The sequence below is a fragment of the Bidens hawaiensis genome, unplaced genomic scaffold, assembly GCF_021521415.1.
Source record: "Bidens hawaiensis isolate Kalapana, Puna unplaced genomic scaffold, B.hawaiensis_p1.1 tig00000760_1, whole genome shotgun sequence".
NCBI classification, from domain to species: Eukaryota; Viridiplantae; Streptophyta; class Magnoliopsida; order Asterales; family Asteraceae; genus Bidens; species Bidens hawaiensis.
The window spans coordinates 1,647,793-1,659,628 of NW_027491043.1; the positions used below are offsets into that span (position 1 = coordinate 1,647,793).

At 40.3% G+C, this 11,836-nt stretch overlaps 1 protein-coding gene across 1 annotated transcript; it reads right to left on the reverse strand.

Annotated features, from left to right (window-relative positions):
- Positions 1-7,000: 7,000 nt before the first annotated feature.
- On the reverse strand, positions 7,001-7,898 carry LOC143534705 (uncharacterized). Its single transcript, XM_077029137.1, has 3 exons — positions 7,498-7,898; positions 7,258-7,392; positions 7,001-7,160 (listed from the first exon to the last, which is right to left on the reverse strand). Exons 1-3 carry the CDS (start codon positions 7,896-7,898, stop codon positions 7,001-7,003), a joined length of 696 nt encoding a protein of 231 aa, XP_076885252.1.
- Positions 7,899-11,836: the final 3,938 nt, after the last annotated feature.

Genomic DNA, 11,836 nt, shown 5'->3' on the forward strand with positions numbered 1-11,836 from the left:
TGTTTCAATCAAAAGTTACTAAGACAATTAAGAAATCAAACTTAGAATGTGAGGTAGTGTTTTCTTCACAAAATTCACAAATGATTGCAGTAAAGTAAAGGTTTGACACAAGATATGGCGAGGAAAAACCCTCGATCCCGATAGGTGTTTTGGTTAATAATCAGATTAAGGATCAATGAACCAAATTCGTTTGTGAGGATTGGTGCTTGTATGAAAAAAATAATCAAAGTAACAATTGTAAACGATGAACACAGAGATTTATACGAGGAAGAGCCCTTCGTAACTAGTATCCCGAGGGCACAAAAACCTTGGGTAGTGAAAACTATCACTACCAAGTATATTAAACTCAAAAGAATTACAAGTGATGGAATCGAGGTTGATCGTGATTACAGTGAGTTTTTGCTAAGAGTTCTAAGTGTGTTCGTGTGTCCTATGTGATCAGCCATGGTTCAATATATAAATACAAAAATAATAACGTAAACTAACTAATTCCTACAAATCCAGCCACGTTTATTTACTTTTTCTTCATGACCGTTCATGAACATGGACGAGCTGGATGGACCTGGTAAAATATGCTCTCCGTAAAAGTAGGAATTCCAGTAAGCACGTGTTTTATCTGCAAAAAATAGATTAGAATATAACTCAAATAGACCGTTGAGGATCCTTGAACCACAGAGGATCCTTAGTCCTGCTAACAGTTGCCAATGATACTTGATTTTCGAGAATCAAAGATCCTGGTCCCAACAATTGCCCCCAAACATGATAGGTGTGAATGGGGTACAACTGTCATGTTTAACCCAATGCACATTTGAATCGGACCGTTAGTGATAATATGACGCGACCGTCACCTGTAAACGCATGATTATCCCTAATAAATAGGTTTCCAACCCATATAACTTCTCCTTTATCATATCCAATCTCCTATTCCGGCGATAATTATCCTCAGGTATTCCTTTTTCTTTCTCTATTCTTTCTCTTGCTTTCCTCATCCTTTCATCACAATGCCCAAAAGGAATCAGAAAGCTTCCTTTAGTTCGAATCCTAAGGACATAGATTCCGTACTTCAAAGCCAATAGCTTCTTAAAGATCTGGTTTTTGAGATTTGCAAATTCACCAATGAAGAAATCCAGGGAATCTCCAAATGTTTCCCCGAAGGAACAGTGTTCAGAGCGTACGACTCTTGATTAAAGAGCGAATGCGTCTCTTCTGACTGGGTCTGCCTTCCTGCACTCCCATTCCTTCTTGGATTCTCATATTCGTTTCCCGAAATTACATCTACTTTCTTCTCTTTCACCGGCCTCAGCTATATCCAAGCCATGCCGATGATGTGGAGGACTTTGCATACGCTTGAGAGATTTATTGCAGAACAGGATTTAGACTTCAATCTTCTGCCTTTTCTCACCTTTACAGCCTCTTCACCCATGGTTCCAGCAGGTTTTTCTTCAAAAGCAAACCCTTTCAGCCTTTACCAATCAACAAGACCTCCCACAACGATCAAAGCTGAACCAGTTCTTTTTCGTTTTAAGAGACAGTATTCTAAACGGGAATTTATTACCAACTCACTAGATCCTGAAGGGTAGGGTAGTGGATACTGAGGATAGAGGATCCTGATATTATCGGTTAACTAACTGTGGGTTTGTTGTTTCTTGCGCAGTGTCCAATTTTTCAGATCTTGCCATGGACCCGGACGGTATTGAGAAGGCAAAGGTGTTCCTATCGTTGGATCCTTTTGACAGGATCTTCAAGACAGTTACCAAAGAGGTAAATGATTCGGACGAGAAGACCACCAGTTCCTTTGGAACGATGTCAAGTAAGTTAGAATCCATCCCTCAATTGTAAGTTTAGTAAATAAGAAAAATAACAGATAATAAATGAATTATCTTTTCTCAGGAAGGTGCACAGAAGTCCTCATCCAAGCCTTCCAGGAGTTTGTTAGGTCAGCTCCAGCTGGAAGATGTCGACAGTCTCATTTCCTCCCGTTCCTCCGAGAAGAAACCCATGAAAAGTTCCAGCCTCACACTACCGAAGACCATGACTACCCGTTCCAAGGCCAGTATGAAAAGAAAAAGAGATCCTGACGTGGAGATCCACAGTGCCCAACATGTCTTTGATCAGCTCTCAGAGGTAAGGATCCTTTATCCTTAGTCATAAACTTTTCAGTTGTATTTTTTAACTTGTAACTTTCTCGCAGGTGGTGGCCAGTTTCAAGACTTTGTATGACGAAAACATAGTCAGCACAGAGAAGGAAATCGCCAAGTATCGTGCCGGGATATCCTTAAAGGAAAAGCTGATCATAGAGTTGCAGACTGAAAAGAGCACCTTGGAGGATAAGCTGGCCCTTGCTGACATCCGGGCTCAGGAGCAAGTGGTTGAAGTCACCGAACAAGCCAATGTGTGGGCTAGCAAAGCGGTGTTAACGGACAGGATCAAGATCGCTGAGGAGGCCGAGGATACTGCTTTTGACAGGTCTAACTGGAATGTAGCTTTGTGGAAGAAGACACTGGCTGGGTTTGGTGATGAAGGTGAGGATGCTGGAGGCGATAAGGGAGATGAGGATGTTGGGACTAGTGGGACAAAAGAGAATGCTCCTGAGGACAAGGGTGCTGGTGAAGGTGATGGTGACGTGGTTAAGGAGTGAAGGTGCAAATGGGCGATGAATGATATAAAGACAAGGCCGGAGCCTATTTTTTATGAAGTTTAAATGGTTTTTTTTATTGGTGTTTTTATGTGGACAATAGTAGTTGTAATCCTCAGGATTAATGATCCTTAAGACAATTCTGAAAGGTGGTTAAGGTGGAGGGATCCTTTGCTTTGGGGATGAAACCTTAATCGCCTTTCTTTTCTTTTGTTTCCGTATGGACATATGTTAAGTTTCATGTAACCTGATCTGGGTGGATGGTCCACATTTTGCTGGTGAGACCCAGATCACCTTTTTATGTCGCCAATGATAATATAACTCTTTTGATTCCTGCCTTATAACTCATGTCACTAGGATAAAGGATTCTCAATCCTTAGAACTTTTTTCTTTAAGATATTTTCCTGTCAAAACAAATTATCAAAAGAGAATATAATAGTTAGAAAAGCTGGATTAAATTCCAACTATCTTGGGGACAAGCCCAACAAATCGTGGGGACGAGCCCAATAAAACGTGGGGACAAGCCTAATAAATTGTGGGGACAAGCCCAATAACTATTTGGGGACAATCAAATAATTCGTGGGGACAAGTCCAAAATGTGGGGACAAGCCCAATAAATACGAGCGACGAGCCGATCCTTGGCGTTGGCCCAATTGTACGCGGTGACGAGCCTAACCCGGCATTGACCTTAACTTATGTATATGGTACGTCTACCATTTAATTCGTAGGATCCAAGATATAATTTTTAGCCATGAAATTATCAGCCACGTATAGTGCACTGGTCCCACAGCCTCCAATTATACCAGGATAATTGTGCGCTCCAGGCGAGGGTGTAGAAACCCTAATTCGGGAGATAAGGTGAAGACCTTATAAATCTGGCGACAAGGCCGATTAAACTTAGGAGAGAGTTGCCCAACCCATTTTTTCCACTTGAGGGCCCTATTGCTCAGCATCTTTGCAACTTGACATATTTGACAAAACAAAAGTATAATGTGAAAATACAAACATAAAGTATTATTTTACCAAGTATCAGACTGAAGCAATCGAATAGGATCCAGGATCCTGTTCAACAAAAATACTTTTTTAGATGGATTTCATTCCAAGCCCTTGGGAGCATGTCACCTTCCATATTCATCAAACGATATGCCCCCTTTCCTGCTTCGGCTTCAATTAGATAAGGACCCTCCCATTTGGGTGCAGCTTTCCGTCGGCAGAATTAGTTGTGTTTTGGAACGCCTTTCGAAGGACTAAGTTTCCAACTTCGAATATTCTAATTCTGATATTCTTGTTGTATGCGCCAGCCATCTTCTGTTGGTAGGCTGCCATCCTGAATCTTGCTTGATCTCTGAGTTCTTCCACAATATCTAGATCTTGGACAAGATTCTCGTCATTTGTCTGAGGGTCACGGATGCTTGTTCTGGCTGTTGGGTACACCATTTCAGTGGGGATCACTGCCTCAGCTCCAAAGACTAATGAGAACGGCGTCTGCCCTGTGGCATTCTTTGGAGTTGTCCTATCTGCCCAGAGCACATAGGGTAGTTCCTCAGCCCATTTGCCTTTCTTTGCTCCAAGCTTTTTCTTCAGGTTGTTGATGATGACTTTGTTGCTTGTTTCTGCTTGGCCGTTTTCTTGTGGATGGACTAGTGTTGAAGTGATCATTTTGATTCCCCAGCTGTCACAAAAGTTAGTAGTTCTTTTCCCAATAAATGGGGAACCGTGATCACAAATAATTTCAAAAGGAATTCCAAATCTAGTTATAATGTTACGTTTGATAAAGGATATAACTTCCTTTTCCCTGACTTGAGGGAAGGCCTCAGCTTCAATCCATTTAGAGAAATAGTCTGTCATTGCTAACATGAAGACTTTTCCTCCTGGAGCTGTGGGGAGTTTACCCACTATGTCCATTCCCCATTCATGAATGGCCATGAAGTGACAATAGGATATAAGGGTTCTGCCGGTTGATGCAGAATGTTGTTGTGCCTCTGACAAGCATCACACTTCCTAGAATATTCCATAGCATCCTTCTTCATTGTAGGCCAAAAGTATCCGGTTCTTAGAATCCTTGAGAATAATGCTCTGCCCCCTGTATGGTTGCCACAATCTCCTTCATGGAAATCCTTCAGTACTTCTTAGATCTCGGATCCTTTGATGCACCTCAAATATGGTCCTGCAAGTGATTTCTTATATAGCATATTATGTACAATAGTGTATTGTGATACCTTGGCCCTAAAAGCTTTGGGGTTCTCTTCTTTTGGGATTTCTCCATCTTGAATATACTTCATTATCGGAAGGATCCAGGATGAATGATCAAGTGAACGATCCTTAGGATCTGTGTCCTGGCTCCCATCTATTTCCATTGCTTGGCATTCCTCAATTGTAGGGGATAGGATGTGGATGATAGGAATTTTTATGTTCTCTGGGAGCTTCAAAACTGAAGCCAGGTTTGCTAAGGCGTTGGCCCCAGCATTTCTTCTCTTGGTACCTGCGTAATTATACAATAATCGAAGGATCCTGCAAGATCCTTTATTATATCTAAATATTTAATTAATTTCTCACCTTTGACTGCGTATGAGCCATTAAAGTGATTAGCAATTAATAAAGAGTCTACAAAAATTTAAGGATACCTGATTTTCATACCTTTGGCTAGTTGTATACCTGCGATAAGTGCCTCATATTCTACCTCGTTGTTAGTGGCTTGGAATTCACAAGCTATCGAATGGGGTAGTATGTCCCCCTGTGGCGATTTCAGTAGTATTCCTAATCCTGTTCCTTTGACATTTGAGGCTCCATCAGTGAAGAGTGTCCAAGGATCCTTGGTTTCTTCAAGCTGTTGAACTTCAAGATTGGCTTGCTCTTCTAAATCGCTATTGAAATCAGCCACAAAGTCTGCTAGTGCCTGTGACTTAATTGCATTCCTAGGCTCATATTTAATATCTTATGCACTCAATTTTACAGCCCATTTGGCCATTCTACCCGACATTTCCGGCTTTCTAAGGACATTTTTTATGGGATAATTAGTTTTTACAACGATAGTATGAGTTTCGAAACAATTTCTTAACTTAATTGAAGCCATAATTAGAGCAAGAATAAGTTTTTCTAGGTGAGAGTACCTGGATTCGGCATCGAAGAGACTTTTACTTACATAGTAGACTGGATGTTGATTACCTTCGTGATCTTTTACCAAGACCGCGCTCAAGGCACTGAGGGAGACGGCTAGATAGAGGGTCAATGATTCTCCATCTACAGGTTTCATCAAAGCGGGGGCTGAGGATAAATAATCATTCAGAGCGGTGAGAGCAGCTTCATGTTTCTCCGTCCACTCGAATTTCTATTTTTTCCTCAGGATGTCAAAAAAATCTTTACATCTTTCTGAGGATTTCGATATGAACCTGTTAAGTGCTGCCACCCTTCCTGTTAATCTTTGTACCTCTTTGACGTTTGTTGGAGATTTGAGGTTTAAGATGGCTTTGATTTGTTCTGGACTCGCCTCTATCCCCCTTTTGGTTACCAAATATCCTAATAATTTTCCGGCTTTGACACCAAATACACATTTTGCAGGGTTTAGCTTCATGTTGTAATTGTCGAGGATGTCAAATGCTACTTCCAGATCCTTGAGGTGATCCTCTGCCTTCTTTGATTTTACCACCATGTCATCGATGTAGACTTCAATGGTATCTCCCAATTGTTCCTTGAACATCATATTGACTAGTCTTTGATATGTAGCACCTGCATTTCTAAGACCAAATGGCATAGCAATATAACAATATATGCCCGTAGGGGTTATAAACGGTGTATCCTCTTGATCAGATGGTTCCATCTGGATTTGTTGAAATCCTGAGGAAGCATCCATAAAGGTCAAAATTCATACCCTGCGGTAGCATCCACTATGGAGTCAATGTGGGGAAGAGGGAAAGGATCCTTGGGACATGCCTTATTTAAGTCAGTAAAATCGACACATACCCTCCACTTTCCATTTTTTTTTTGAACTACAACCACATTGGCTAACCATTTTGGATATTTTACTTCTCTAATCATACCTGCCTTTAGTAGTTTTTGTACCTCCTCTTGGATGATCGCATTTCTTTCTGGGGCAAATTTCCTTCTTTTTTGGTGAATGGGCCTGAAAGAAGGATCAATTCCAAGTTTATGAGTTATAATATCTTTAGAAATACCTGTCATATCTTCGTGCTTCCACGCAAAGGTTGACTTTCTTTGTTGTAAGAAGGATATTAGATCCTTCTCAATGGACTCTTGTATTTCAACACCTATTAGGACTTTGCCATCAGGATCCTCAGGGTGCAAGACCACTTCCTTAGAGTCTTTTTCCTTAGTCTCCATGACATTCCTCCTTGTTTTCTGTAATTGCTATGCTTCCCTCAACTTTTTTGTAGACTTCATTGAGGAAGTGTAGCAATCCTTAGCGTCTTGCTGATCACTTTCGATCTTCGCTATTCCCCATGGGGTAGGTAGCTTCACGCATTGATGGTAATTGGAGGGGACCGCTTTCATCTCTTGTATCCATGGCCTACCAAGAATAACATTGCAACAAGACAAAGAATCGATAACACAAAATTTTTGAATAGAATTTACTCCCTCTATATATGGGTAGTTTGATGTCCCACAATGTATTCTTCATTTCCCCACTGAATCCTACAAGAACTGAGGATCGTGGGACAATTTCCGCCTCAGGGATATTCATCCTTCGAAGGACTTCTAGTTGGATGATGTTAACTGAACTTCCTCCATCAATAAGTATCCTGCGTACATAATGGTTAGAAATAAACAAAGTAATAACTAAACCGTCATGATGAGGATCCTGGACATTGACACGATCGTCCTCATCGAAGGAGACAACTTTTTGCTCGGCTGTTGTAGAGCTCCTAATCGGCCTCTCACCACTCTCCAGTTTGCATTCTTTGGCGTACTTCTTTGCAGCCGAGTAGGAAGTTCCGCATATATCGGATCCTCCAGAGATCATGTTGATAACTTGAGAGTCTGGGGGAGGTGGAGCAGCCTTTTCTGGAACTGGTTCAGGATCCTGATTTCTGGGCTTTTTTCTTCCGAACAGTTCCTTAAGGTGACCCTTGCTGAGGAGGTAGCTTATCTCCTTTCTCAAGGCTATGCAATCTTCTATCGTATGGCCGAAGTCTTCGTGAAAGGCACACCATTTCGATTTGTCTTTGGGGAGTGGTGCCTTCTCATTTTTTCTTGGCCATCTTGCTTTGTCGCCCAAGTTCCTAACAGCAAGCAACACTCCTCCCATATCTACGGAGAAGCAATAATCGGATATTCTTGGACAATCTTCATCGTCCTCCTCCTCTTCTACAGTGTTGATCTTCTGGCCATTTGGTCTATTGTATGGCTTAGAGTTGTTGTTCTTGAAGTAGGGTCCTTGCTTCTTGTCTTGGGACTCCTTTTTCACTGGAGTGCTTAGTTGATCTTGTATTCTTTGATCCTCCTCCAACCTGATGAATCTTAAAGCTCTGTTTCATACTTCATTTAAATTCCTGCAAGGGGTCATCACAAGATCTTGATAAAATGGAGAGTCCTTTTGTCACCCCATTTTGAATGCCTCAACAGCTGTCGGGACATCCAAATTTGGAATTTCCAAACCTTGTAAGGAACTGCCTAAGAGGTTCCTCACGAGGTTGGACAACTCTATATAAATCACTAGTTACTTTTTTGAAAGATCTATTGCATGAAAATTGACTATTAAATAGATTGATTAAATGAGAGAATGAAATAATAGAATAAGGAGGAAGACTTAGCAGTCATTTAAGGGCGGATCCAGTGAAGGTCGAGCCAAAGCCTTTACACAAGAAGGCTTCCTTCAATCTATCTGGGATTGGATTAATTTCCATCCTTTCGTGATATAGGGCTACATGTTCCTCAAGATCTGTGGATCCATCATATAGTTTCATACTGGGAGCAATGAAGCATTTTGGTATCTCGGCATCACAAATTAGTGGAGCAAACCTAGATATGTTGTGGCTTCCTGCAGGTACTTCGGGAATAGGTTTGATGACTCCAGGCACACTCGAAATCATATCCTTGAGCTTCTGTAGCTCACGGGCTATGGTTTGGTTGATCCCAGTGTCCTGCATACTAGCATGGTTAGTGCCAAAAGACGGATTATCATAAAGGTTACCTTTTACGTGATCAAAAGATCTAGCCCCATAGCTGTGTCCGGGATATATTGTTTCGGCATCAGCAGTTGGTCCAGCAGGAGCAGTAGTTTGCATGGGTATGAAATCGCCTTCATGGACCTCCAATAGCCTGGATCGGGGTTCCTTAAGGGGCTCTTTTCCATAAGGATAGTAGGATTCTGGACGCTGATGGATGATGGATTATGTTTGGAAACCCAAGGATCCTGGTTAAAAGACTGAGGATCCTTGAAGTTGTTGGTTGGAGGATCCTTGACGGAATCCTAAGGGTTCGGGTTGGCATGCTGAGGATCCTTGCAAATGGTGATTGAAGGGTCTTAAAGGTTGACCCAAAGATCCTTGTTGAAGGATGGAGGATCCTTGTGAATATTGATCAGAGAATTTTCTTTGGGAGAGGTCTGAGGATCCTTGCTGAGGATACGTGGATGCTGGGCACTTTTGGTCCGGGAAATCCGGAGTGCTGAAATCAAGCATCCTCGGCATAATGGGGCTTGTGTTTTCAGCGGCCTTCTTTGCCCTCCTGATATCCTCGATCTCGTAGAGGATCCTCTGATTAGTCTTGTTCTGCTGCTCCATATAGCTCCTCATCTGTGAACACAAAACAGAGACGTCATTGTTAGCAGTTACCATTTGGGAAATAGTAGTGGATTTTGATCCGGAGAAAACAGCAGTCTCCTTCTTCTTAGTAACGGCTACTAGCTTTTGTGGCTTCGTAGTGCCAGGTAGTGGCGGTAAAGTTACTTGAGCCAGGACACTTGAAGCAGCGGTTGTAGGAATAGCTTTTCCTTGAGAGGCCATTGAGTGAGTGATAACAAAGGATTGAATAAAGGTAAGGATTTTTTGTGATTAAATTTCCAAGTGCCCCACGGTGGGCGCCAAACTGTTTTGGTTAAAAATCAGATTAAGGATCAATGAACCAAATTCGTATGTGAGGATTGGTGCTTGTATGAACAAAATAATAAAAGTAACAATTGTAAACGATGAACACAGAGATTTATACGAGGAAAAGCCCTTGGTAACTAGTATCTCGCCGGCACAAAAACCTCGGGTAGTGAAAATTATCACTACCAAGTATATTAAACTCAAAAGAATTACAAGTGATGGAAACGAGGCTGATCGTGATTACAGTGAGTTTTTGCTAAGAGTTCTAAGTGTGTTCGTGTGTCCTATGTGATTAGCCAAGGTTCAATATATAAATACAAAAATAATAACGTAAACTAACTAATTCCTACAAATCCGGCCACGTTTATTTACTTTTTCTTCATGACCGTTCACGAACATGGACGAGCTGGATGGACTTGGTAAAATATGCTATCCGTAAAAGTAGGAATTCCAGTAAGCACGTGTTTTATCTGCAAAAAATAGATTAGAATATAACTCAAATAGACCGTTGAGGATCCTTGAACCACAGAGGATCCTTAGTCCTGTTAATAGTTGCCAATGATACTTGATTTTCGAGGATCAAAGATCCTGGTCCCAACAATAGGGATCTCTGGCAAAAAACCTAGGGAGGGGAACATTATCCACCTAACTCAGATTTATTGATCAAAAGTAACAAGTATAACTCGAGAACTACTGAAGAATGAATGCTGTAGTACAGATGTAAAAGTGGTAAGTATGAAGTGTCTTATTTCTTTTACAATAGCCTTCTTATATAGAAAAATAAAATCATAAACAATGCGATAAATCCGGAATCCCTAGCATTCTGACCATTGCGAGACTCTTTTCTTCTCCTTCACGTGTATATTGACTAGTCTTCTGATACTTTAGAAAGACCACCCACTAGTCATTTAGGTTGTTACTTAGAAGAGTAACCTGAAAGCATAATAGTTAGCATAAATAAATAAAAGTTCAGGATTCCAAACTTATTAAGAATCTTGAGCAGCAGGATATCGCTCAGCATATCACTTAAGATCCCAAGCAAGAAATTAGCACAGATAAATTGTACCATTCACATATACATTTTATTGAGATGTCATAATCACTAAGTTCATTTTCTTCCTAGTATGTTTATTTATGCTTAAGAATTACATCTTTAAAATGTTTCAAATAAGTTTAAACATTTAACTACTTTAGGAAACATATATGAGTTACATTTGTATTCAATTTGGCAACATATATAAATAATCATAATTTGTTCGGATTAGAATATGTATACTGATATAGACCGATTCGAGATGGTCATCTCCCAATAGCCCCGTAGAGTGAGTTAGGCTCCAAGAACAAGAGAGAATAAAAGAACCAAACTTGAGAAAATTTTCTGATTATTTTCTTAAGTGAAGATTAGAATTTATAGGAAAAACAAAGACATAAAAATAGAAAAAGATAAACAATAAGGAGACTAAATAAAAGATAAACTCAATTAATATATTAAACTTAAATAATATTTTATGATCGTATCAATTCCCCACCCCTTCAAAACGTTCTTGTCCTCAACAATGGAAAGCGTTTTCCATGGTGGTGCCATTCAAGTCAGACCACTTCAAGTGGGGAGGTCTTGATCGCTCGCCATGGTGGCCACCATTCTCGTCTCTCCACGGGATTGATGTGCTAAAAGTAGTTATGTAAAAACATGCTAATATAGACACTAAGTAATAAATTCTAGACTCTTAAACTTAACTAAACTACTAACTGGCAAGTAAACCGGTCGACTCTAGTACAGCTAAGTAAGTCCGGATATCGAACCCACGATACTCTTTTAATTACGTAAACTAGCTAATTAGACTCAACTACAAACACGACTATTTACTTATATTTGTTTTGAGGGGGTTTTTATTAAACTACTAAATTTAAATTATTATTAAAAACTAATTTAAGAAAACAAGTAAATTAAACAAAACACAAGTTTGTTGATTTTAATCAGATAATAATGGGAAACTACCTAGGCTAGAATCACCTAAGTTTCAATTGTCAATTAACCGGGGAAATATTTAGTTATGGAACTGGGATCATAAAATAGACGCTTAAAAGAAAACCCGAACAAGACCCCTGACCCTTCTCAAGAAGCCACCTATGGGTTTCTAATAAGTTTTACTGC